General features: G+C 45.6%; 1 protein-coding gene across 1 annotated transcript in view; it reads right to left on the bottom strand.

The window, feature by feature from the left end:
* The window catches only part of SFXN5 (sideroflexin 5), a 184639-nt gene that overhangs the window by 89844 nt on the left and 67796 nt on the right, over positions 1-26999 (bottom strand). The window contains 1 exon segment of the mRNA XM_008169591.4: positions 1114-1204. Within this exon segment, the coding sequence (XP_008167813.3) occupies positions 1114-1204 (91 nt within the window).

Here is a 26999-nt window from a genome sequence, read left to right as displayed (position 1 = left end):
GGGATTTTGTGCAGCAGCCCCTTTTACTGAACTTACGATAACCAGATCATGCTGCAAACAGACTACATTAGTCCTTGCATGCACACATTTTCCCCCCTCTGCTTTTGGAGTAAATTTTAGTGTTCTCAAAAGCAAGAAGCTGGTGGCACTGACAGACAGTCAGCAAACCAGATAGTCTCTTCACATAATATTTGTCAGTGCACCTCAGATTTAAACTCCAATGTTCCGGCACTTCTGATTCAGAGCCTCTCGAGGTTGAAGAATGGCACATTGTGTGTAGTGGATAGTTTAATGTGATTCTGAAACCACCAGGGAGTAGCTTAAGACCACCAGACTCATTTCACTTGGGTTCTACACCACGTTTGAACCCAGATCTCCAGAAGCAGGTAGCTACTGTGTTAACACCAAGGTCTTACTACCTTCATTCAGACTGAACACTGATGTCTAATGGGAGAGGCCAACAGCTACTCTGTTATATACTGGAATAGGCCGCTCTTAGCCTAGCAGAGTACCGGAGTACCGCAGTCACTGCTTTCAATAACTGCACAGCATGCAAATTCCTGCCCTCCAGCCATGGTCCTCAAAACTCACTTCCCGTGTGACTACAAATATGCCCATTTCATCCTGCTAATGGTTTCTGTTATGTCTCCAAGATAGTGACTAAAACATTTCAGGATAATAACTTCTTGTGAGGTTTCAGAGACGCAGTACTCTGCTGAGTACTTCTTGTTAACTTGGATATAGCCAAATCCAACGCCAGTGCCTAGGAGTTAATTCAGCCCAGGCTATGGTTACTACCCAAGGAATGAACAGTCATCTAAAGAGTGAAGATTAGAAGAGTCAGAACTCATTCTGCACTGGCCAGTCCTCTCGCTGACAGTCTGAGTGGCCCACACAGGTTATTCCCACTGAAACCGTGAATTTCAATCCTATATTTTATTTAGAACAACAACATCTCAGCCCTGGGTTCCATCTTGCAGTGCTGCCAGCTTGGTGTTCAGGCCACAGTATAAATCACAGAGGCAGACGCAACCTGTATGTCTCAACAGCATTAAATCCATACTTAGGGCTATATCACACACACAGAGCATGTAGAAGTAGATCATGTCTTACCTACAGCAGGGAATGGCACAAACCTCTGGATCAGGAGGCGGGTAGCTGGCGTAAACTTGTTTGCTCTCTGAACCAGAACATTAAGGCCCACCTTTAGACAGAGAAATCGAAGAAAGGTAAAAGCATTTAGTTCCAAATAATGGTGCACGCTCTATGCCCTGCAGCGACTAAGGAGTAGAGCTCTTAACTGAGATGAGAGAGGGAGAGACCTTTGCTTCTGAAATCATTCCAAAGCTAAATCCATTCAGGTAACCTTATGTGTAGCCCTTCCATTGCTTCCACGCTTCCCCCCCATCGGCCCACAATTCCAGCCCTCCACCGCTACCCCCAACGGAAGGATGGGCTCCATTATAGCGTTACTCTTCTGGGTTGTTTCTTCATCATTGCCTTTAATGGAGATGTCCCTATATGGCATTTTTTATCCATTCGATGGTATTTTCCCAGCCAATCTCACCCCTCCAGCAGGGCCACCCAGAGGATTGAGGGAGCCTGGGGTCTTTGGCGGCAGGGGGCCCTTGCTGCCGAAGACCCAGCGGAAGGACCCTCCGCCGCGGGTCTTCAGGGCACTTCGACGGTGGGTCCCGGAGCAGAAGGACCCCCCCGCCGCTGAATTGCCACCAAAGACCTGGAGCGGAAGAAGCTCCGGGGGCCCGGGCACCACGAGAGTTTTCCAGGGCCCCTGGAGCGAGTGAAGGACTCTGCTCCAGGGGCCCCGAAAAACTCTCGTTGGGGCCCCTGTGGAGTCCGGGGCAAATTGCCCCACTTGCCCCCGCCCTGGGCAGCCCTGCCCTCCAGCAGAGTTTGGATTGGATTATGGTCTAGCCATGTAGAGGGTATCGTATAACTGTAATGCCAACAGACCTCGGTTGTCGTCGGCTGGGATCAAACCTGGGACTTCTGAAGCTTAATGCATGAGCCTCTCTCTACTGCATGAGCTAAAACACAAGTCTTTTAGCCAAGGCTGTAGCAGACTCATCAATGTTTAGCTGGTCTAGGTGCCACTACAGGGGGACAGAGTGCCACACCAAGCAGGCCTGGGTTCCATAACTATACTTTTTCACCCATTTCCTCCAGCATTTGAATGAGGCACGGTGCACTGCATTTTTACTACAATCCCAAAGTAGCTGCACATGTGTAACCCAAAGCAACAATGTGGGTCTTTGCCCAGCTGCTAGAGGGGGACAAAACCCTACAGTCTAACAATTTGGGTTACAGATTAAGGCTGGTCAAAAATTTTCCATCAAAACTTTTTTCTCCCCGACAGAAAATTGGGTTCTCATCTAAACACAATTTTATTGCAGAAAGCACCTTCTTTCCTCAAAAACTTTCTATTTTTCATCAGAGAGGCCTAAAAGGCCCCAAACCAAAAGTGTTGGCTGTGACCCAAATGTTTTTGACAGTTTCTGACCGAATGTCTTCACCCGAAAAACTGCAATACAAAAAATTTTCAGCCCAAAATGTCTGAAATTTTTTTGGTTTTCAGGGCTTTCAATTTTCTTACCAAATAAATACATACATAATAATAAATTTAAAAAAATCAAAATTGTCTGTGGTGAAAAAAACAACAACATTTTCTGACCATGTCAGTTACACTTGCACATGCAGTGTCGCTGTCTTTCTTTGGGAAGATGCTGAAAAACACTATTACAGTTTAAACACTGCGTGAGCACAATTAGGATTTTCACACCCTCAGTACCCTTCCAAATCCAAGCAGGTTTCCACTGGGACACTGAATGACATTTCTCCTCCTATGGGGTATTTCCCTGCCAAATCGTCCCTTTCTGCTTTCACTCCCAACCCCACCCACACTTTGGCATTAGGGGCATTCAAAAAGAGTCATACTATATATATTTTTAAATAATCAGAAAAGTGTTTTTTCCCCTCCCCTTCTTCATTCTCAAAAATGGCTGAGAAGCATTTGCTCAAACATTCCAAGGCCTGGAAAATGTAAGCCCAAAATGTGAAAGCTAAGTTGTAAGCTACTGGAAAAATGGGGGTTTAGAAAGGGAATCATAGAATATCTGAGTTAGAAGGGACCTCAGGAGATCATCTAGTCCAACCCCCTGCTCAAAGCAAGACGAATCCCCAGACAGATTTTTGCCCCAGATCCCTAAGTGGCCGCCTCAAGAATTGAACTCACAATGCTGGGTTTAGCAGGCCAATGCTCAAACTACTGTGCTATCCCTCCCCCCCCTCAAACAATCCTAACCATGGTTCCTGGTCCCACTATACCTATACTACAGCTACAGTATTCATAAATTTAATTCACTGAATCTGCAGAGATATCATATTTTGTTTCGCTACCGAACTCCTCTGCTTGGAGTTTTTCAGGATTTGAATGCAAAATGCAGGAGCAGCAGCTTTTGAAAAGAGAAAAGGTTGACCTGAGCCACTGCTGTGAAGTTACTAGTAATAAAAACCATTTTACTTTCAGATTCAATTTGGTGCCACAGATGAACTCACTTTTCTGTCTGTAACACCCACCCTGCTGTGACTATGAAATTAAATGTTGATATAGATTTAAATCCAATCTCCCCAAATTCTCGACACAAGGTCTAGATTTAAGAAACTAATGAGGGTTTGTTTTTACAGTTTTGAAATTATTTTACCCAATCTGTGAACTCTTTCCCGCAGGTTGCAAAGTGGGACCACCTAAATTGGGAAAGGAGAATGCCCTGCAACACACTGGTATTTTTGATCTCAGATCATTGCAAATAAAAGGGGCACCAGCAAAGACTTGTTAATAGGTTTTAATTACAAGGGGCTGGCCAGAGGTATTATGTCCAGTGGGCCAAATGCATCACTAAGGTAACTCAATGCTAATGGAGTTACTCCAGGGGTGAGTATAGTTAATTATTGTTATTTATTTGTATTGCCATCTAAGATCAGGCCCCCTTCTGCAAAGGCATAACAAAGAGACAGTCCCTGTACCATAGTGTGTAATGATTGCTTAGCAGCTTGAAAATAACCTTGCTTTCTCTCTTGAGTCTACATTTGCCTCCCGCAAACTTTATTTTCCCCTCCAATTTTTTTATGGAGGGTCTTTGTCCCACTTCCCTATTGTCAACATCAACAATGCGGTCAGCTCAGTGCTGAGAGCAGAGTTTGCAGTGTTGCCAGAACTCTGGATTTTACCATGAGTGCCACAACATTTGGTGTTTTTTTTTAAAGCCCCAGCTCCTGGAGTCAAGGGATTATGTAAGAACCTCAGCTCTCACATAAAAAAAATTCTTGCCTTTCTGGTTGCAGAGCCAGGCTTGAAAGCACGACCCTAGTGTAATCTAAAGTCTCAGAAGCCAAAAGACAAATTAAAAAAAAAATCTCCCCAAATTATTATTTTTTAAATCTCTCTATTTTTCAGCCAATTGTGATTCTTCTGATACCTGATGAATGGTTTTGGGGATTGGCAATGCTGAGTTTGTTCAATAAAGGCCCAATCCTTCTCCCCCTCAAATCCATGGGAAAGCTCCCAGTGAGGGCCAGAACTGGGATTTGTGCTCGCTCTGATATCTGTTTCTGAAGTGGAGTAACAATATTAGTGGGTCACCTACCAAGAGGTGTTTTTATTTATTTTTCAGTGGTGGATTTTTACAAAGAAATAGATACTGAGAACCCAGAGAACACTGCCGATCTGACCACAACAGCTCTTCCCTTCTAACTACGAAGGGCTAGGAGGAGACTTACATCGGAGACAGATTACCCAACATCTGCCTGTTGCATGGCTCCTTGCACCTTCCTTTGAAGCATCTGGTGCTAGCCACTGGTGGAGACAAGGAGCCTGGGCTAGATGGACCATGGGTTTGATTCAGTCTGGCAATTCCAATGTTCCAGCAATGTAAAGGCTGCACAGGCGCCGACTCCGTGGGTGCTCCAGGTGCTTAGTACCCACTGGCAGCCAGCTCCCCCCCCCCCAGTGCCTCCCGCCCTCCTGCTGATCAGCGCTTCTCCCTCCCTGATCAGTTGTTTTGCGGCATGCAGGAGGCTCTGGGAGGGAGGGGAAGGAGTGGGGATAGGGCACGCTGGGGGGAGGGGCGGAGCAGGGGTGGGAAGAGGCGGGACGGGGGTCGAGGCTTGGGGGAAGGGGTTGGGTGGGGGCCTATGGCAGAGCGGGGGGTTAAGCACCCCCCGGTCCCGGAGGAAGCCAGCGCCTATGAAAGGCTGAGCTTAATGCTGGCATTTGAACTATCAACCTGCCAGTGTCCACGGAAGGAGATTCAGACCTACGGAAAGGGAACTAAACGAGGCTCGCCTGTCCTTCAGCCTCAAAGTCACCAGCACAAAGCTTCAGAGGGTGCAGCATAAAAGGGGCCAACAGAGGGCACAAAACATAGCTAATAAAAAGGGCAGGTCAAGGTAGAAGAAGCAGAACACCCGCTTGAGGTCAGATGCAAAGGAGGAAGGAGATTGGGAAGCAGGCAGAGACGAAGGTGGGGAGAGGGAAGGAGAAGAGAAGAGAGGACAAGAGAGAGAGGAGGAGTGTGGGTTGGAGCAAAGAGGGAAAAGGAAGGAGTTGGGATCAAAGGGGTATGGGATGAGAGGAAGACAAGAGAAGGGAAACCATGGAACCAGAGCCAGCATTAGAGGAGACTGTGGAAGGAGAGTGAAAGAGAGAGGCTGGTTTGGGGCAGAGGGACAGATGTTTCTATTGAAGAAAATAGCAAGGTCTTGAGCAGAAAAGGAAGAGGTGGGGCAGGGGCACAGGAGGCAAGGTGGGATATGGTGAGAAAGCAGGACAGAAACGCAGACGCAAGGGAGTCACGCAGGGCGTTGAAGGACAAGAATCTTAAACTTCATTTGGTAGGAGACGAAGATCCAGTGGAGGGACTCAAAAAGGGGAGCAACATGGTCCATGCACAACCTGGTCTATGTCCCTATAAGTAAACTAAAGATAAACAGCCATGTGGCACAGAAGGGGAAGAGGGGAGGGGCTTTACTTACGAATGCACATCAACATTAAACACACAGCAATCCATGCAAATGGATATTGCCCTTCACAGAGGCAACGGCATGCCCACGGGCAATGAGATGCAGCAGGCTGTAGGAGTGGGGCGGAAAGCTGCTCTGGCAGCGGGGAAAGAGAAGCCACTGCAGCAACAAGGGGAAATGCTGTAGAGAAGAAAGAGGTGCTTGGAGGGAAAAGGCAGCAGGCAGAGATCCTGGAGTTCCCATAAGGTGGTATGGAGGACATTGAGATACCGATCCACAGTGCCCCAGGCTTGTAGTGATACAGCACACTGCTGTGTGGACACAAGCACCGGAGTATGTGCTGGCACGGTACGAACACACTCCACTATAGTGTTTTATTGGCTGAACTGTATCAACAAATCTTAAACTGGAGCAACACCAGTTTGTAGACACGTCCTCAGACAAGTCTGGCTGTCCTTCTGAAAGATATGTCACAGCTCCAACAGAAGTTATGGGTTTGATGCAGGGGAGAAAGTTGGGCAGTACGGCGTACCGGTAAGAAACCGGTACCGGCCTGTACCCCGTCGCTGCCCCTTTTGTCCCCTCTATCGGCGGCCCTGCCAGTAGGGACGCTACTGGCAGGGCTGCCAACTGGGGAGTGGAGGGGCAACTGCCCTGGGGCCGGCGATTTAAAAGGGCCTGGGGCTCCCGACTGCGACCACCACCGCTGCTAATGCGGCAGCGGCTGGAGCCCCTGGCCCTTTTAAATCATCGCCGGAGCCCTGGGCGGCATGGCCCAGGTAGCGCGGATGGGCTGGCTGGGGAAGGCTGACCCCCAGCCCCACCCCTTCCGCATGAGGCCAGGCCCCTGTACCAGTAAGAATTTAATATTACTTTCACCCCTGGTTTGATGAAGAAACTACTGGGTGAGATTCTCCGGCCTATGTTATGCAGGAGGCCAGACTACATGATTCTCCGTCACTGACAATTTTAAAATCAAGATTGGATGGTTTTCTGAAAGATCTGCTTGAGGAATTATTTTGGGGAAGTTCTATGGCCTGTGTAGTATAGGAGGTCGGACTAGCTGAACTCACAGTGGTCCAAAAAGCCAACTAGCCCTATGACAAGGCTGCACTGGAGGAGAGTCGGGGGAGAGAGGGGTGATGAAGCCTAGCTGGGGGAGGAGCTGGGCTAGGCAGAAAGAGAGGAAGTTGGTGGTATGAAAGGGCAGCAGGAAGGCACCCTGCAGTCAAGCCCTAGAGAGGAGGGGAGTTGGCAATAGACAAGGAGGAGTGAGGCCTCAGATTCTGCCTGGGAATGTTGTTGTTCGTCCTTTGAGTTCGAAGATGACCGTGACATCACTGATTGATTTGGATTCTGTGAATATGTGAATGGCTGATCAAGCACATTTTAGCTTTGAACTGTCTCTGGCACATTGAACAAGAGATGCCGCTATGGGTTAGTTGATTAAGAGCGGAGATGCTGCTGTTGTGAGATTTACGCTGCTGGCGCTTCTGCTCTCCCTCAGTAGTTCTCCTCTGCTCATAGACTGTAGCTCCAGTATGGATCAGACTTCACCAGGTAGAACGATCTTGAGCGAGATCTTCTGACTCCAGCAAGAACCCGAGAGAGGCTGAAGTAGCCAGAGGGAACAGAGAAGATTCCGGTAGTGACCCAGGGTGGGCTGGGTGAAGAAAGTTAAGAAGGAGTTTGGGAGCAAGCAGACCGTGGTTGCCAAACACAGGGTGCCTGAGCTGGAACATGGAGCAGTGGGCAGGCCCGGGTCCCCCTAACAGCCACGGGCTGGGCAGAAGAGCGGAAGAGCACCTGAGACAGTTTGTATGGAGAGACTTTGTTACTGCGGAAGGAGAGGACTATAGTGACCTGGCTGGAGGGCTGAGTCATGAAGAGGGAGAAACCTGACTCCAGAGAGAGAGAGAGAGCAGCTGAGAGAGGGGGTGTCAGACTGGTCGAGAGCTAATCCCCAGACGAGCCACAAAGAGGCCTCTCAGCGGTGAGTAGTGAGCCCCAGGACAGCCCCGCTCTGGCCTTGGAATTCCTGAATCTGTGAATAATGGTCCTTTCTGGCCTTAAAATCTATGAAGAAGTTATGGAAGGAGAGAAGCAAAGAAATAGGAGCAGGAGCCTTTGGGAGTTTGCTCAGGGCAGGGATCCAGGACTCAGAGCCACATACAAACGTACAATAGAAGTCAAACAGGCAAAGAAAGTTCATCACTTGCTCTTAGAATCAGGAGCAGGAGGAAAAATCACCGAGTGACAGAATCCAGGTTCCTGCTAATCTCTAAGGAGGCATGGGGCCACTCTCCCTCCCCTCCCTCGCCCTATTTTGAACTGACCTCCTCCTAGTTCTAAATGTTTCTTTACTGCACTAAGTGGTAGAAAGTCCTGAGGACAGTGGGTGGCCGCCTGCTCCCTCTCACAAACTGATTATGGGCTATAACACCAAATTCACAGGCTGTCAATGCAGCCACTCCACACTGCTCACAAACAATTATCAGGAAGAGGGAGCTGGGATTAGAAAACGCCACAGGGGCACCTTCGCCTAGACAGGAGAGTGAAAAATTGTGTGCGTGTGTGAGTTGGTGTATGATGGGGGATGGCGGTGGGGAAGGAGACAGGGAAGAAGACTACCTTGCTGGAGATAACAGAGGAGATGGTGAGTAAAGGTGGCTACTCGATCGCTCTGTGCTTTAGCATTTAAGCAGAGTGCACAAAAGACAGTTCCTGCCCTGTCGTGCTTACACTCCCAACGAGCCAAACACAGCGTAGACAGGCGGTTCCTGGAAGCCCAGAGAAGGAAATCACTAGCATGGTGATTTCTTTAGCTTTGTCCTTGTGGTATATTATTGACTCTCTTCTTGTGGCCATCATGGAGGCAGGGAGTCTTTAGGAGGGAGTAAATGAAGAGAGGGAGGTGATCGGGAAGGCGTTCCATTCACAGGACGGAAGCTTGGGAGGAAAACAGAGACACGTTTGCAGGAGCAGTGGATGAATGTGGCAACAAGGCCCCAGCACTGATGAAGCGGGGTGTGTGTGTGTTGTACTGGGGTACGTTACACCACATCTGAGGTCACGGTTCAGGCTCTCCAGCTATTTTAGGGAGCTAGCATGAGCCTCACTCGCACAAGTCTGTGTACCCAGGCTGGGAGGTTGACTCCCAGAAGCAGTGCTGACGTACCCTTAGTGACTAGATCAGAGATGTAGACGGTGGTGGGGTTATGTAGGGCCTTGAAGACAAAGAAGAGACACTTGATCTTGTGGCAGTGCATAAGAGGGAGTCACAGGCCTTCCTACTGAATGATCAATTCATTCCTATTCAAGTGCCATTTGTGAAAACCATTTGCTCCTCCCTCTCTGTTCTTATTGCACAGACCGGCTCTAGCATCTCTATTACACAGACAGGTTCTAGCATCGAATGGGCATGGACAAACAGCAGGCATCCTGCTAATACCAGTCTGAATCAAAGTTCTGACGAGTACTAGCAGAGTACCAAAGTAAAGAAATGAATATTGCTTTCCACTAGCTATAATGCTGGGACACCATTTATAGAAATATTCTCTCTAGACTGAGATACTAAGACTTCAGTGATACCCATTCACTAAACAGCATACACCTCTACCCCGATATAATGCTGTCCTCAGGAGCCAAAAAATCTTACCGCGTTATAGGAGAAACCGCGTTATATCGAACTTGCTTTGATCCACGGGAGTGCGCAGCCCCGCCCCACCTCGGAGCATTGCTTTACTGCGTTATATCCAAATTCGTGTTATATCGGGGTAGAAGTGTACCTTGAAGTACCTCAGAGAAAACCCAGGGTAATGGTGTTAGTAATTCAGCAGATACTACTCCTACTCCTGCTGTTGACGTGCTGAGTTCACAGCAGGAAGGCTATCTTTCAGATGAGGCATCACATTAAAGTCTTGACATTTTGTGTTCCCATTTGCTAAACTACTCAGGGCATCTCTAAACCTAATTTCCTGGCCAAATTTTAATTAATCTAATTACATTCTGTGGCCCTAAATTCTCCCTCAAGTTTCAATTAAATATTCTGCTCTCCACTCCCTGTACTAAACTGGGGTGCCGTGCTGCGGTGTGCTGTTAAAGAACCATCTCGCAAGTGGCTGCTCTTCCTTATATGGTTTGTATAGATCCATATTTTCAACTTAAGACGGGGGGAGCTGGGACTGCTCAGTACCTCTGAAATTCACACACTGTCATCTTATTATTAACTATTTGTATTACCAGAGCGCCTAAGAGCACTTGTGATGGGCCAGGATCAAACTGAGAAGTCTAAATTTAGTGGGTATTTTTGAAAAATTTGGCCTAAATTTCTCAAGTACTTGGTATCCTACGAGTCAAATGTAAGTTACTATTACTCCCACCATTCAGGGTCAAAGATTTGGGGAATGCCTGCACAGTTTGGAAAAACCAGGGCAGTAAAATACCATCTCTGCTGACGAACATCATCTACTGCAGAGTGCTCCCGATCTACAGGCTGCAGCGTCACGTCATGCACGGCTCCTCAAAGATCTTACGTTACGAAATCACAGTAGTGATTGCATAATGTTGTAACCTGATGTCCCCTGTAAGCCTGATATTTTTTGAAACCGCTTCCAATTCGGTCAGATCCTTCTGTCAGAATTCTGCACTGTGTGGTCTCTAGCCTACATGAAAACTTTATGGGAGAGTTTTAGGTTAGTCGAGCAGGGCATTTTTGAGATAAGGCATTTTTTGGTTTTGCAAACGTCTAACATTTTTCTGCAGTGCCAGATCTCAAAAAATAGCATGGTCAGCAAACTTCACTTTATTGTATTCCATTAGTGCCGGTGGTGAACTAGGGCCTATTTCAATGCCCAGTGAAGTCAATGGAAAGATTCCCATTTGACTTCAGTGGGTTTTGGATTGGTTCCTTATGATTTAGTTGGTGTTGGTCCTGCTTTGAGCACGGGGTGGGACTAGATGACCTCCTGAAGTTCTTTCCAACCCTGATCGTCTATTATTCTAATTGCACAAAACTATTTTTGATGATGCTAGATACAAAAGTTGGGAGTTGCATGGAAATTATAGCCTCAGAGCTCCAGCTCCCAGCACAATTTACAAACTTCTTCACACCATTTACCATCTTTGTAGAAACAAACAGAAAAAAAATCTTAAACCAAATAAGCTCTGATTCAAGCAGCTTAGCACCTGTACAGAAGCCTCAGTGGAATTTGGAAGCTCTGGAAGCCAAACTGTTCTGGCTCAAGGAGTTAAGAAACTTAGTGGATTTCTTTGGGTGTAGCAAGTAACATAAGCTAAATAGCTCTGGTTGTAGCTCAGATATAAGCTACCTCAAGACTGTCCAAAACAATTACCGTAGTATTCTTTTCTGTTTGTTTTTTAAAGGTGTAAGTTACATCTTTCTGGAAGTAGCATCACTAAGGGCTAGCTACATGAGAAATTTGCACTGGTATAACTTTAAACAAGTGTTTAAAACAAAGTGGAATTAGGGCACTAACCTACAACTTGCAGGACCTGGGTTCAAGCCCTGCTCTGCCACAGACTTCCTGTAAGGTTTTGGTCAAATCATTTGGTCTCTCCAAACCTCAGTTTGCCCTCTGTACAATGGGGATGATGACACTGAGCTGCCTCTCAGGGGTGTTGCGAGGCTAAATCCATTATCTGAGAGCTCCGATATTTCAGACGATCTCAATACCCAGAATAGATAGCGTTAAACTGGTGCAAAAGGGTTTGTGGACACACTAAATTTCAGTTTAAGAGTGGCTTATTTCAATACCGTTAACCCTGTTCCCAGTTGACTTAGACTAAATTGAAATAAGTCTGACATACCGAAATAAGCATCCACAAAGCCTCTTGCACTGGTTTAACTAGATCAGCTTAAATTCACAACTTAAATTATACTGGTACAACCTTCTCAAAAATCCATTACACATAATGAAATCCATCTTAAGCAATGCAGCTGCCCTAAGCCTCACAAAAACAGGCTGCCTGTGAGAGCTGGTCCTTTAATTGATTATGTACAAAACCTCGGATGCTTTAAAGTGATTGTTTAAAATAGTGGGGTGCCTATTAGAGAGTCAGTCCTTAGTGCAGGTGTCACTGTACATAAAAGTGGATGAGAGTTATGCTAAGCACAGGGTCTGAGCATCCCTAAAACTGTAGCTCACCTTTGCACATGTGCTAAATAAAGAGTAATTAGTTTCATTACATTGTTTCCAAGGGAAAACGTATGACATCTGATGCCTCGGCCAACTAGACAAGGTAATTAAGAGATTATGTTTTTCTTCTGTATTATACCCAGACTGTTGTTACACTAAATTCTCCATTATTTTCCTCACCTCTCTTTAGTTTCACTGATCCCTAGAACACCAGGGTGCTCATCAGCAGCAAAATCAAGTTGGCCAGCCTCCACCGTGCATATTAAAAGTCAGCATTTGGGGGGAAGGGAGGAAAAAGTAGCAGTCATATCACCGTAAAATTACAGTGTTGTTAAAAGACAAATGTCTCCATGTGAACAGTGACTGGCACATTAAAATGTTTATGTAACACGATGCCCCTTGGTGGGTCATCGGCAGCAGGGACTGAACCTAGGTCCTCTGGATCTAAAAGCATAAGCCTCTACTGCATGAGCTAAAAGACTCAGCTGTCAAAGCTGTCGCTAGGGAACAAGATGACTGCCTTCTTACGCACCTATCTCCAACATGGAGGAAAAAGAACTGCTTCATCATGGGGGACTTCAATTTGAGAGTGACATATGCTGGAGGTCTCATGCTGCCTGGACTAAAACATTCTTGGAATTTCTAAACATTATAGATGTCAATTTCCTAACACATTCCAAAAGTATTGCCACCAACAAGGGGGAATTCTTTATTAGACCTTCCCCTAAGGGATAAAGAGGAACTGATCACAGAACTAAAAATTAATGGGTGCTTAGGTACAGGAGATCATGACTTGATCACACTTATAATGTGCAAGCAGAATAAAGTCCAGATCAGTAATATATATATATATATATATATATATATATATATATATATATATATATATATATATATATATATATATATATATATATATATATATATATATATATATATATATATACTTGGTGCTTTAATAGGGCCAATTTCACAAAGCTGAAAACAATTATAAGCTAAATAAGCTGGGAGGAAGAATTTAATCAGAAAATGTGAATGATAATTGGGAAGCATTTAAGAACACCTTAGTAGATGACTAAAATGCCACAATCCCACAACTGAGAGAGAAGACGGTGCTGGTTAAAAAAATAACCTGCTTTACAGGGGAAGTGAAGGCAGCTATAAAAAAATAATATCTAACAAATGGAAGACAGGGGAAATTGATAGTAATTAACATAAACCATAAATTAGGAATTGTAGACATTTGATAAGGGAAGCAAAGGAACACAAGGCAAAATCTATGACCAGCAGCATTAAGAAGAAAGAGTTTTTAAAATATATAAGGAACAGAAAAGAATCCTGACAATGGTATTGGTCAATTACTAAATGGAAATGATAGACTTATCAATAATAGCAGCAAAGAGTCCGGTGGCACCTTATAGACTAACAGATATATTGGAGCATGAGCTTTCGTGGGTGAATACCCACTTCGTCGGATGCATGAGGTAATAGTGCATAAAAGGCAGAAGTGTTCAATAAATACTTCTGTTCTGTATTTGGGGGAAAAACAGATGACCTAGCCTCATCAGAGGGTGATGATAACACTTTCCATTCCCCTAGTACCTTTGGAGGATGTTAAACAGAAACTACTAACGTTACACATTTTTAAATTAGCATGTCCAAAAAAATTACATTCAAGAGTTTTAAAAGAGCTGGCTGAGGAGCTTGCTGAACTGTTAATGCTGTTTTTCAATAAGTCGTGGAGCACTGGGGAAGTTCCAGAAGACTGGAAGAATGCTCATACTGTGCCAATTATTAAAAAGGGTAAGCGGGAAGACCTGGGTAATTATAGGCCTTATCAGCCGGACATCAATCCCAGGCAAGATACTGGAGCAGCTGATATGGGACTCGATTAATAAAAATGCAAAGGTGTGTAATGTAATTAATGCCAAATCAAAATGGATTTTTGGAAAAGAGATCCTGTCAGACTAACTTGATATCTTTTTTTGATGAGATTACAAGTTTCGTTGATAAAGGTAATGGCATTGACATAGTACACCTCTACCCTAATATAATGCGACCCGATATAACACGAATTCAGATATAACACGGTAAAGCAGCGCTCCGGGGGGGCGGGGCTGCGCGCTCCGACAGATCAAAGCAAGTTCAATACAACGCGGTTTCACCTATAACGCGGTAAGATTTTTTGGCTCCCGAGGACAGCGTTATATTGGGGTAGAGGTGTATATTTAGACTTCTCTACAGCTTTTGACTTAGTACAGACAGTATGGCCATTCTTATGTACCATGTGACATTTTGATCAAACAACTAGAAAAATGTAACCTTAACATGGGGCACATTAAATGGATTAAAAACTGGCTAACCAATAGGTCTCAAAATGTAATTATAAGTGGGGAATCATCATCGAGTGGGTGTGTTTCCAGTGGGTCCTGCAAGAATCAGTTCTTGGTCCTAGACTATTTAAGATTTTTATCAATGACCTTGAAGACATCATAAAATTATCACTGATAGAGTTTGCAGATGACACAAAAATTGGGGAAGTGGTAAATAATGAAAAGGACAGGTCACTGATACAGAGCAATCTGGATTGCGTCATGCACTAGGTGCAAGCAAATTATGAATTTTAATATGGCTAAATGTAAATGTATACATTTGGAACAAAGAACATAGACCATACATACATAATGGGAGAGGACTCTACCCTGGGAAGCAGTGACTCTGAAAAAGTTTTGGGGCTAAGGTGGATAATCAGCTGAACATGAGCTCCCAGTGTGATTCTGTGGCCAAAAGGGCTAATGTGATCCTGGGATGCATAAACAGGGGACTCTCAAGCAGGAGTAGAGAGGTTATTTTACTTCTGTATTTGGCACAGGTGTTACTGCAACTGGAATACTGTGTCCAGTTCTGGTGCCCACAATTCAAGAAGGAGGTTGATAAATTGGAGAGGGGTCAGAGAAGAGCCACGAGAATAATTAAAGGCTTAGAAAACTTGCCTTATAGTGATAGACTCAAAGAGCTCAATCTATTTAACTTAACTAAGGGTAGGTCTATACTTACCTCCAGGTCCGGCGGTAAGCAATTGATCTTCTGGGATCGATTTATCGCGTCTTGTCTAGACGCGATAAATCGATCCCGGAAGTGCTCGCCGTTGACGCCGGTACTCCTGCTCCACGAGAGGAGTACGCGGAGTCGACGGGGGAGCCTGCCTGCCGCGTCTGGACCCGCGGTAAGTTCGAACTAAGGTACTTTGACTTCAGCTATGTTATTCACGTAGCTGAAGTTGCGTATCTTAGTTCGAAGTGGGGGGTTAGTGTGGACCAGGCCAAAGAGAAGGTTAAGGGACGACTTGATCACAATATATAAGTATCTACATGGGGAACAGATATTTAATAATGGGCCTTTCAATCTTGCAGAGAAAGATATAACACGCTCCAATAGCTGGAAGTTGAAGCTCGACAAATTCAGACTGGAAATAAGGTGTACATTTTTAACAGTGAGGGCAATTAACCACTGGAACAATTTACCAAGGGTCATAGTGGATTCTCTATATCTGACAATTTTAAAATCAAGATCAGATGTTTTTCTAAAAGATCTGCTCTAGGAACTACTTTGGGGAAGTTCTCTGGCCTGTACTATACAGACTGGATGATCACAGTAGTCCCTTCTGGCCTTGGCATCTATAAAAGGCTGTAGCAGACTCAAACCTCTATAAAAAGAACAGGAGTACTCGTGGCACCTTAGAGACTAACAAAGTACTCCTGTTCTTTTTGCGGATACAGACTAACTCGGCTGCTACTCTGAAACCTGTCAAACCTCTATGTGATCCAGCCACTGGAGGAATCAGGTACCACAGGTCTTACACCCAGGCCCGCTGAATGGGAGCCTTATCCTCTGTGCCACCAAGCTGCAAGGGGTGAGGAGGAAACTGCTTCTAATACCCCTCCACCAGAAGCTACACCCACTGACTAATAGCAGACTGCTGATCGGACACCACTGGGTGTTCCAGTCCCATCTGAGCAAGTAACTGCGAGCCCTGTTGCTGCCCAGACTCTGGAGGCCAAGTTCCTGCTTCCTTTCCCACCTACCATGCCTCATCCCTTTTCCTGCTATCATGCCTTGCCCCTTCCTGCTACCTACCATGCCTTGTTCCTGCTTCCACACCCTGACTCCAGTTTTACCCTTGGTGTGACCACAACCCTGACTTTACTCCTGCTCCAACCATTAGGTCAGACAGTCCACGTTACAGCCCTGACAGCTTGCTCAGACCAACCTCAATCTCGTCCAGGACTCATTGTTGACCCCTGGACTTGGGGTGGACACTGCTGGGGGTCCCGCCTCGCATCACCCCAGGGTTCTGAGCGTTCACAGGAGCAGCTTGCTGCCCGTCAGGCAGAAAACCAGAAACCGAGAGACCAAGTACAACAGTTGCAGACAGGAAATCGTTTCTTGCAGGAGCAAGCTGCAGCGCTCTGAATGGCTGTGGGTAACCATTCGGCTTCTCTTACGACACCGGTCCCAGAGAGATGATGGTACTGGCAGTAAGTTTCGTGGGTTCGGTACACAATGCAGACTCCTGTTTATGCTTTAGTCCCAGGAGGATGCCGGATATCAAGTTAATGTGGGGCTAGTACGGAGCCTGCTTACTGGGGAGGCCCTGGTGTGGGCCTCTCCCTTTCTAGAACAGAATCACTCAGCACTGACCAAGTGGGACTCTTTCTTACAAGCATTTGCCAATATTTTGGATGACCCTCCCTGGGCTGCATTACTCCTGCTTGCTGAATTTGCTTCATTGCTGACTCTGGCTTTGACCATTGGTATGTGACCTGATCCTGACTCGACTCCTGGCTCCAACAACCACTAGCTCAGATAGCCCATGTTACAGGCCCTGACAGGAGGAGACAGACTGCTACAACAAGTAAGCATGGATTACATTTATATGCAATTTTATTTATTATAGTCCAAACACCAACACACCCTCTCTGCCCTTCCCCCCCTTTTTTTTCTTCCAACATCCAGTTAAGGTTGCTAAGCAATCAATGCATTGTTAGCTGTCACTTAATTTACAAAACCCAAGCACTTAAAAGAATATAAATGAACAGTTACAGACAACACAGATCTTATGCTGCCCACACAACAAAGACACACATTAGCCTTATACAATACAAACAAAAGCATATGGATTTTTTTCCCCTTCAGTTTTTAAGATGGAGAAATTCAAAACAACCCTGCAGTCAACAGAGGGCAACATGCTCATACAAACATATGCTCAGTCCCATGATTCCTAGCTGATGACTGGATTTACTTCCAGCTTTTCTTGGAAATTCAGTCTGTACCCATGGGAAAGCATGGTTAATAGCAACCAGACAGACATTATTTTCCATGCCCAACAAGGGATTTAATCCCAACTATAACTGGAAATCTGAATGCAGTCTTAGCTATGGAGTCACCACTGTTGTCTTCATGTGGAATTACATATACCCCACACACACACATCATCATCATCATCATACAGGGCTTAATTCTGATCTCACTTACACCACGTTCTCACCGGTATAACTTCCTGACCATCCTGGTGTGAGGTCAGAATGATGCCAACAATATCACACAGCCCCTGTGGGGCGGAGGGCAACCGGTAGCCAACTAACCAGCTGAGCAATAAGCTAACAGCACATTGCACAGTTGGGAGAGGTCAGAAATTTAGCCAAAGGACACTGGAAAAAGCCCTTCCTCGTCTGAGAAATCCCACAGGATCTTTACACAAAGCAGGCAGGACCTTGGTTTTGAAGGCTTGTCCAAAAGATCCTCCTACGCACCGTACTGAATGGAACTCTGTTTATCTACGTTGGATGATCCTGAAAGGCTTTGAACCTTTGGTTCTGAGGAACTTAAGTGTTTCAAATTGGATGCTTAAAGGCCAGAACCTAAATCGGCTGAAATCAATAAAAAGAGTCCTACTGACTTCAGTGCACTTCAGATTGTTAAGCTAACCCTCTCCGAATTTATTTCTATACAGCAGATTTTTGTTACCCTTTATTTTACTGCTAATAATTGATGCAAGCTAGGTATGATAGTGTTTTCCCACACCACCTCTGATCCTTCTACTGAACAGAGAGCTTACACGCAATGTAACATCCCTGCAGATAATTTCTTTTCTTGTTTATTGTCCTCAGCCTCATTACCTTACATTTCTCCACACTGAGTTACCAAGGCCGTCTGCTCACTTCTTATTCTTTTTCAATCTTCCCACAGAAGCTGGTCAGACACTTTCCTTCCGCAGGAAATTATGAATATTTTTGTTCTATGTTGGAACAAAGTCAAAATTTATAGGACTGGTGTTTTCAAAATGTATCGGCTAGAGATCTGCCGGCGGTTCCAGGCCGGATTGAGGCTGACTCTAGCTTCCCCATTCTCCTGATAGTCATTGGATTCCTTGCTCACCTGATCTGACATGCATCTGATTTCCTCCTCTAGAAAATGTATGTCTCATTGCAGCGCCAGTCCCCGTTCCTGCTCTGAGAACACCGAAGCAAAGAGTTAATTTAAGTATTATTTCAGTGATGTCTTTTTCTTATGCCAAGTTCCCCTTACGCCTCCTAGACAGCCCAATGTTTTCTTTTGGGAACTCTTGCCCATGACAGGCTGGAAGGGGTAAAGCCTATTAGTCCATTGTACCCTACAAGGCTCCTTTGGTTTAGTGGATTGCACACAGGACTGGGAGCCAGAACTTCTGGGTTCTATTCCAGGGTTTCTCAAACTTCATTGCACCACAACCCCCTTCTGACAACAAAAATTACTACAAGACCCCAGGAGGAGGAACTGAAGCCTGAGTCTGCCCGAGCCCCAGGTGGCAGGAAGGCCAAAGCCAAACCTCAAGGGCTTCAGCCCCGGGGGAGGGTGCCTGTAGCCTGAGCCCTGCCGCCTAGGGGTGAAGTCAAAGCCTGAGCCTGTCACCCAGAGCTGAAGCCCCTGTGATTCTGTCCTGGGCAGTGGGGCTCAGTCTTTAGTTTTGGCCCCCAAAAGTCTAACACCAGCCCCATTTTAATGGGGTCGCAACCCACTTTGGGGTCCCGACCCGCAGTTTGAGAACCGCTGTTCTATTCCTAGCTCTGACTCTCTGGGTGACCTTGGGCAAGTCCTTTAAGCTCTCTGGGTCTCAGTGACCCTCTCTGTGTAATGCAGATCATAATAATAGCGTTCCTCCGTTGTAAAGTGCTTTGAGACCTACAAATGTAAGGCCCCATATAACATTAACTATTATGATGTGTCTTGGCTCCCCAGAGAAGTCAGTGGGTGGTTTCTCTCCTCCGATGTCAGTCAGGCAGCAAAGGACCAACCAGAAGCCAAAGATTTGGAGCCAAGGCCCTCTCCTTTCAGGCCCTCTGGCTCCAAGCTCACTGGTCTCTTGGGGTGTGTCCACATGCATTTTGGAGCCCACAGGAGCTCCAAGCCTGGATCTATAGGCTTGGCCCAGTGGGGCTCGCACGTACGCTCTACAACCAGCTGTACAGACAGTGCTTCGAAGTTGTGGCTTGGGCTGGCGTCCCCGCTCTGCAGCGGCTTCAAAGCACTGTCTACACAACTATTTTTAGAGCACTAGTTTGAGCCCCACTAGCCCAAGTTTGTCACGCCCCGCTGGGATACTCACTCCTGCGGTCTCCAAAGTGCTGTGTAGACGTACCCTTGGGGAGGAAGGCAGCAGGTGTCTCATAGCGAGGGGCCATTTTAGAGACAGGAGCCATGAAGACTGCACAGCCAAATCAGGCTTCCATGAAGTGCCCTAATTGGGTACCCTCCAGTGTTTTATTACAGGGCCTGTGTGTCTGAAATGCCAGCTGAGCAGTGCCCCAAACACCTGCTAGTCTGAGCAGCTCCAAACTGGATGTCCTCACTTCATTTCAGAGTTCCCCCCAGCCAATCGAGGTGTGAGCACAACACCCAAGGGTTATGATGACAGGAGAGAGGGATACCCTCCGGACCAGCCCTTCCACGTGTCCCCTGAGGTAGAAGCAGAAAGTCTTAACATTCAGGCTGCTCATAGAAGAAGCTTCCTAATTAAAAGGCAGCTATTTCTGACAGTCCCCCACACTCTGTCATGTTCTCATAAAAAAAAAAAAGTCCCCAGCGTTGCTTACTACAAAACTTGGGCCATCGTCTCAGCCTGGTGTTGGTTCCACTGGAGTCTATCTAAGAAACCCCCCTCACTCAGACATCCTGGAGTCTCTCTAACATGAGGGTATCTCAACTAGCTCCAAAGGGATCCAAACTTCAGACCTCGAAAGCCCGAGGGGCTCCACTAGGGGTATCTGTGGGAAATTCAACCCTAGTATGACTAGATTCCTAAAGGCCATGTACTACCTTAGGCTTCCAGTGATGTCCATGCTCCCTCCCTGGAACCCCAACAGGCTGCTCCAGGCCCTTTGTGCCCCTACTCTGCTCTCCTGGATGACAGCGCTCAGACTAGCGTCACCTCCACCTGAAGGGTAAGGGGGGCTCACAGCAGTGGCCTGCAATCGCTCACCTCATTTTACCTAAGGGAAAAGCAGCATTTCACACTTGTCCCAGCTTCTTTTCATTTTAAACAGGAGACTTCCCACCCCAATGTTTGCTGTGACCCCAATTGCAGAAGGAAACCCCAGATGCAGTTGGAAATCCAAATGCCGGAGGACGTCTGTAGAGCCTTGAAGACCTACTTGTCATGAACAAAGGAGGGGGGAAAGCCCTATTCCTTCTTCATCCTCAAGGGTTCCTGCAAGAGGATTAAAGCACGTCTGACCATACTCCCTTGCTGTATCCATCCTGATCACCTATACCTCTGCGAACCTCCCCTCCCTGATTCAACTACAAGCCCATTCTGTCAGAGCCACTTCTTGGGTAGAGAGAAGAGAGGCCTCCCTTTGATGAACTCTGGAGCGTCATCTGCACCTTCACCAATCACTACTGACCGGACCTGCCTTTGCCAGCAGATGAAGCATGGGCATATAGAGTGCTCCAAGACAATAATTTATTACTGCCCCTAAGGTGGCTTTCCTCAAGGAGCTCTCTTCCTTCCCTTCTCTTCCCAGACTGCCCAACTTTCTTCTCCTGTCACTTTAGCCCGTTCAGTTAGCTGGCTGTTAATTTCCCATTCTCCTCCCTGGGTGGGTGTTGCTAACCAGACCCATCATCCATACTGGGAAGCCAAGCCACAGAAAAACAAAAATTTTCTTACCTGCTAATTGGTTTTCCGTGGCTTGCTGAGCCAGTGAAGACCCCCGACCCAGGCAGCCCTTTGGACTAATGGATACTGCCGGGAGCATGGTGTAGGCTAAGCAGGTTTAGTTGCCAGCTTTGGAAATCATTCACAGGGGAGCCTAGGGACAGAGAGCCTGATTTTCTGCTCACTAACACTGGAGTAAGTTGGGAGTAACTCTACTTAAACCACTGAAGCTACAACGGCATAAGTGCAAGGAGAATCAGGTCCAGAGTGTCTAAAAGGAGGGGGGGGAGGGCTTGATGCCAGATCTCTTGCCTAGACACCAAGAGAACCACCATTCATCATCCACACTGCTTGTCAAGCCACAGAAAACCAATCAGTGGTAAGAACACTTGCTTCTATTGCACATAGTTCCCCACCTCCCCGTCTTCCACTCTTTGGATTTATTTGTTTTAAACACTCTTTTAAGCTTCATTCCAGGATCATTTGATTCTTCCCCCCAGCCAATGTTTCTAAATCACTTTTAGATCAGTCCCTCTATTGCCCATTTTTCCTCCTCCTAGTATGACTTACAGAAGTCATCAATGGAAAAGACCTATTGGATCATCCAGTCCAATATGAGATTGCCCCCTACAGTGCTTTTGTACAATCTAGCTTTAAAAGCCCAAAAGAACGGGGCAGGCACTACTTCTCTAAGGAAACTATTCCACAGCCCCATACATCTCACTGTCAGGAAGTTTCTCCATATTCAATCTAAATCTTCCATTTCTTTTTATCTTTACTGGCTGTTATGTACCCCCTTAGGCATTCTTTAGACAATTTATATACATATGTAGCGCTTTTAATCTGTCCTAGTAACTCAGTCCCTCCAGTCCTGATCCCTCGTTTTGTTCTTTGAATTCCTGCCAAATTATCAGTGTCTTTCTGGTAATCTGGTGTTGCCACCAAAATGTAATACAACTGAACACAAGTACAACTGCTTGATTGACGGAACACACACCCCTTTGATAGCACAGGAGTTGCACGAACCTCTGGTTCAACAACCTACCGTAGAACCATTTGATCACCATGCTGTGCATTGGGCTGATTGTTTTGGTGACATTTCCACAGCTGCCTGCGATTCTTGTACTGAGCTGTTTATGTCAAAGAAACAACACAGCTTTAAAGGGGCATTTCTGACCCCCAAATGGAGGCTGTTATCACAGCGGAAGTGTACTGGATAGCTGACTCTGAAGCTGGAAGGGTTCGCAGTTCAGTACTGGGATTAGTGATGGGTTCAAAGCAAAGCTCTGGGTACAAACACCTACACTTTTGTCATGTTTGGATCTGGAACCTAAGAACCATGTCCAATTACGATGCTTGCAAAAATTATTAACGGGAATAATAATGTGCTTTTCGCTTACATAGCATTTTTCATCTTCCCAAAGCTTGACAAATTACAGGTATGGGTGTATGATTGCAAGTAAAGGGTTTTCAGATCATTATAAACCCCTCTGACCTATTGGAAAAAAAATATTTTAAAATATACCTGGTTTCTCTCAATTCCTATCAATGTCCCCTGGCTTTGTCTGTCTTGTTTAGGAAAACCAGCTGATACTAATTGTACTTCACATATTACCACAGTGAACAGCGGCCAGATATCCATACTGGGTAAATAAGCTCTAACAACAGGACTCCGATTGTTGAAAAAGAACAATTCTTGCTTAGCGTTCAGAAGACCAGTTAAGCGTATAGCAATCAAAATAAAAGGCAGAAAGAAGGCTTGCTTTGGCAAGTATACTGAGAACAAGATAAAAATAAACCAAAATCACAGAGGGATAAAAAAAATAAATCTAGGTTACTTACCAGTAACTAGAATCCTTTAAACATATTGCTTCCTCAGAACCACACTCTTGGAAGTTGTATGCTGTGCTGCATCGATCCAACAGTCTTTACAATAGTTAGCTTAGCTCTACATATGTGCTCAATGGGGGTAAAGACCACCTCTATCTAAAGAGTCATGTTTACCCTCCCCCTTCTATTCTTGTCCAGAACACAGGAAGCAAGTGTCTGTCTGTGGAGGCAATATATTTGCAGAATATCCTAGAAAAACTACGTAAATCAGTGACGGAAGAGACCTGTCAAATCTGCTACTTCATCCCCTTCTTCCTCAGGCAATGCAGGATTATTGCCTAAAGTATATTCTCTAGTTTGTTTTTAAATGGCTAATTTATCTGGAGATTGGGTGGGTGAAGCAATAAATTCCTGGACCTGGTATAGTTTTCCTTGCCCAAAGTTACATTGTGCATCAGTGGATGGAGAGGGAACAGGTTCCAGGGCCAAAAGCTTTAGACATGGGTCCCTATAGTTAATCTAATTAATCTACATTGAGGCACTTAAATAAGCGGCCTGATTTTCAGGGATGCTGAGAAGTGGCAGCTCCCGCTGACCTCATTTGGGAGCTGCAGGTGTCCAGCACATCTGAAAATCAGGCCACTTCTTTAGACACCTAACTTCAGTCACCCAATTTGAACATTTTGACCTACATCTCCTGTCTGACTCCTAGGTGCTCATTTGGCCTCCCTTACCATGGTAGCTGACAGGTTTCAGAGTAACAGCCGTGTTAGTCTGTATCCGCAAAAAGAAGAACAGGAGTACTTGTGGCACCTTAGAGACTAACAAATTTATTAGAGCATAAGCTTTCGTGGACTACAGCCCACTTCTTCGGATGCATATATTCTATATGCATCCGAAGAAGTGGGCTGTAGTCCACGAAAGCTTATGCTCTAATAAATTTGTTAGTCTCTAAGGTGCCACAAGTACTCCTGTTCTTCTTTTCATGGTAGCTGAGTGCATCGCAGTCTTAAATGTCCTTATCCTCACTTTCTCTGTGAGGTAGAGAAATGCGAGCTTCCCCATTGTGTGGATGGCGAACTGAGGTATAGAGAGACAAAGGCTCAGCTCCTCAAAGGCATTTAGGCCCCTAACTTCCGGAAGGTAGAAGCCTAAATACCTTTGCAAAGCTGGGCCAAAGTGACTTGTCCCAGAGGAAGTCTGTGGTAGAGGAAGGAAGTGATCTCAGACCCCAGGCTACCGCTCTAACCACGTAGCCATCCTTCCCGGTCGCAATCTCAAGCCATTGGACCAGTATTGGCTCTGAATGAAAATCTTGTTTATAGTCACGAATTTGTTCACGAAAGCTGACAAACACCATCAGGCCTGATTCTCCTCTCATGTCTCCTGATGAAAAGCAGGAGTAACTCCACTGACATCACCTGAGTGCAACAGGATAAGCAAGAGCCAAATAAACCCCTTTTCCCTACGAAAAAATGTTTAACTGATCCCCGGAAAAGATGACAGCCTCCTAAAGAAATGCACAGCAAGGAGGCCAGATTGAAACAGAGCTCAAAAACAAACAAAAAAAGTTACCACCTATGGCACTGGATGTGTAAACGAAAGTCACAGGACCAATAAATGAGTCAAGCAGAAAGGAACTAGATTTATAAGAATGAACAAGGCAGCGCAAAGCAGTAAATGCCACTTTTGCGGTAATGGGGAAACGCTTGTTTGTAGAGCTTTCTGGTTAATTGCTACAAACACAGGGCCAAATTCTGTTGTAAATTACACCCCTGTAACCTGATTTGGTCATACAGGCGTCACTGAGAGCAGAACCTAGCCCACCGTGGTTAGATAAAGACAAAGGGTATTTAAACTATGGAAAATATGACCTCAAATAACTGACTTGTCATGACCTTTCTGTACCGATCTCCCCCTCACACACACACACTAGCTCTCCTCCTTCTGTCACTTGCACGCTGCAAACATGGAAGGGACTCACTTTAATTAATACAAGGTCTCTGCAGACCACTGGAGATAATGGCACTTGTTTTCAGGTCATCTAGTCTTAATAGGCTCACACTGGGAGGTGATTTGCTGCTAATTGACAGCAGAGATCAGTTAATGAGGTCTAAGGCCTTAGAATCCCAGGGAACAAAAATTAAGGCTCTTTCTAAATCATTTTTTGTTTAACAGATAGATGTGGAATACCTGTTTCAGAAACTTTACTTTGGTTACTAACCTAGCCGCTTACCAGGTAAAATCACTGCATCTGTAAAAAGTCTCATCTCCGCACAGCAGGAGGATCTCACTCAGTTCAAAACTGCCCTAAAAGGAAGGGAGCTCCAAGGGAATGAGACTACTTTTACTCAAACTGATAGGGCCAGGCACTGTATAACAATGACACTATATAAGCAAACAAAGTAAAAACTGGCCTGAAAGATGTGTTGTTCAGATTATAATTCCAACAGGACGGGCTAACTGGACTGAAATGATTTAGGATTAATAATAAATATGAATGTTACATTTATACTTCCAGTACAAATCTAGGTGAGAGGCCACAGCGCCTTGTGATGTATCATTATGACAAATGAGCTCAGCCAGGATGCCCCTGCTAACAATCCACAGATGTGACTGTTACGGGCTAGCGCTGAGCTTGGTCAGTGGAGGGTCCCTCATCTGGAATCCACTTTTTCTGCCAATATGAGAGCTACTGACAGTCAGGAAATGGTGAAAGGCTCATCTCTTCTCCCAGGCTTTTGCCTGCTCTGTGTGCGCGCCTGGGGGGCTAATAGGTGGTATGTGTTGGGGGGGGGGGGGAGATCTGGGGTGGGAGGTAACTGCTTGAGGAAACATTGAAGAAACTAGGACAAATTCAGCAGTTACATAAATTGTGGTGGAAGTTGTATGTAGAATGTAAGTGGTAAAGCAGAGTAACGTGACAATCAGTAATTGTGCAAAATGAGTGTAATTTACACTCAGAGGTGGAAATTTACACGCAAGAAGAAAAACGACTAAGCCCTAGTCTACACTACAGAGTTAGGGTGTTGTAAGGCCACTTACATCAACCTAACTCTGTAAGTGTCCACACTAAAATGGAGCTCCCACTGATGTAACTCGCCCACTACACCGACTTAATAACTCCACCTCCACAAGAGGTATGGCGCTTAAATTGATGTAGTTAGGTCCCATGTAGACACTGCGTTACTTACATCGACTGTTGCTGCCTTTTAGAAGCCGTCCCACAATGGCCACACTTACAGTGAAATTGGTGTAAGCGCTCCTGGTTCGGATGTGCGCCAACACAAGGAGCGTAGTGTGGACATGCAAAAGCAGTTGAATTACTGCAGAGGCTGTAAGTTGATGTAACTTAAGACGACTTAATTTTGTAGTGTAGACTTGCCCTAACACAAGGGTGTCAGATAAAGATATATACTTTCAGTCCAAACAATCTCAAAACATTCGACAAACTCTATGCTCAATCTTGCTGTCCTTACTCAGGTAACATTGTTGACTTCATAGGTCCGAGCATTTTATTTATTTATACCTGCCTCTGGAAATTTCTATTACTTGCATCTGAAGAAGTGAGGTTCTTACCCTCGAAAGCTTATGCTCCTAATACTTCTGTTAGTCTTAAAGGTGCCACAGGACCCTCCGTTGCTTTTTATTTATAGACAACACCACAGAAACACCCACTGCTCCTGTGAAGGGCAGTAGCTTACTGGCAACTGCAGGAAAGTGAGAAATGGGGGATGTTTTGGCCAAGATAACAGGGCAAATCCCTGCTCTTATAA

Source organism: Chrysemys picta, chromosome 5 (genome assembly GCF_011386835.1).
Source record: "Chrysemys picta bellii isolate R12L10 chromosome 5, ASM1138683v2, whole genome shotgun sequence".
In the NCBI taxonomy this organism is placed as follows: Eukaryota; Metazoa; Chordata; order Testudines; family Emydidae; genus Chrysemys; species Chrysemys picta.
This window is presented reverse-complemented; position numbering and strand designations above follow the sequence as displayed.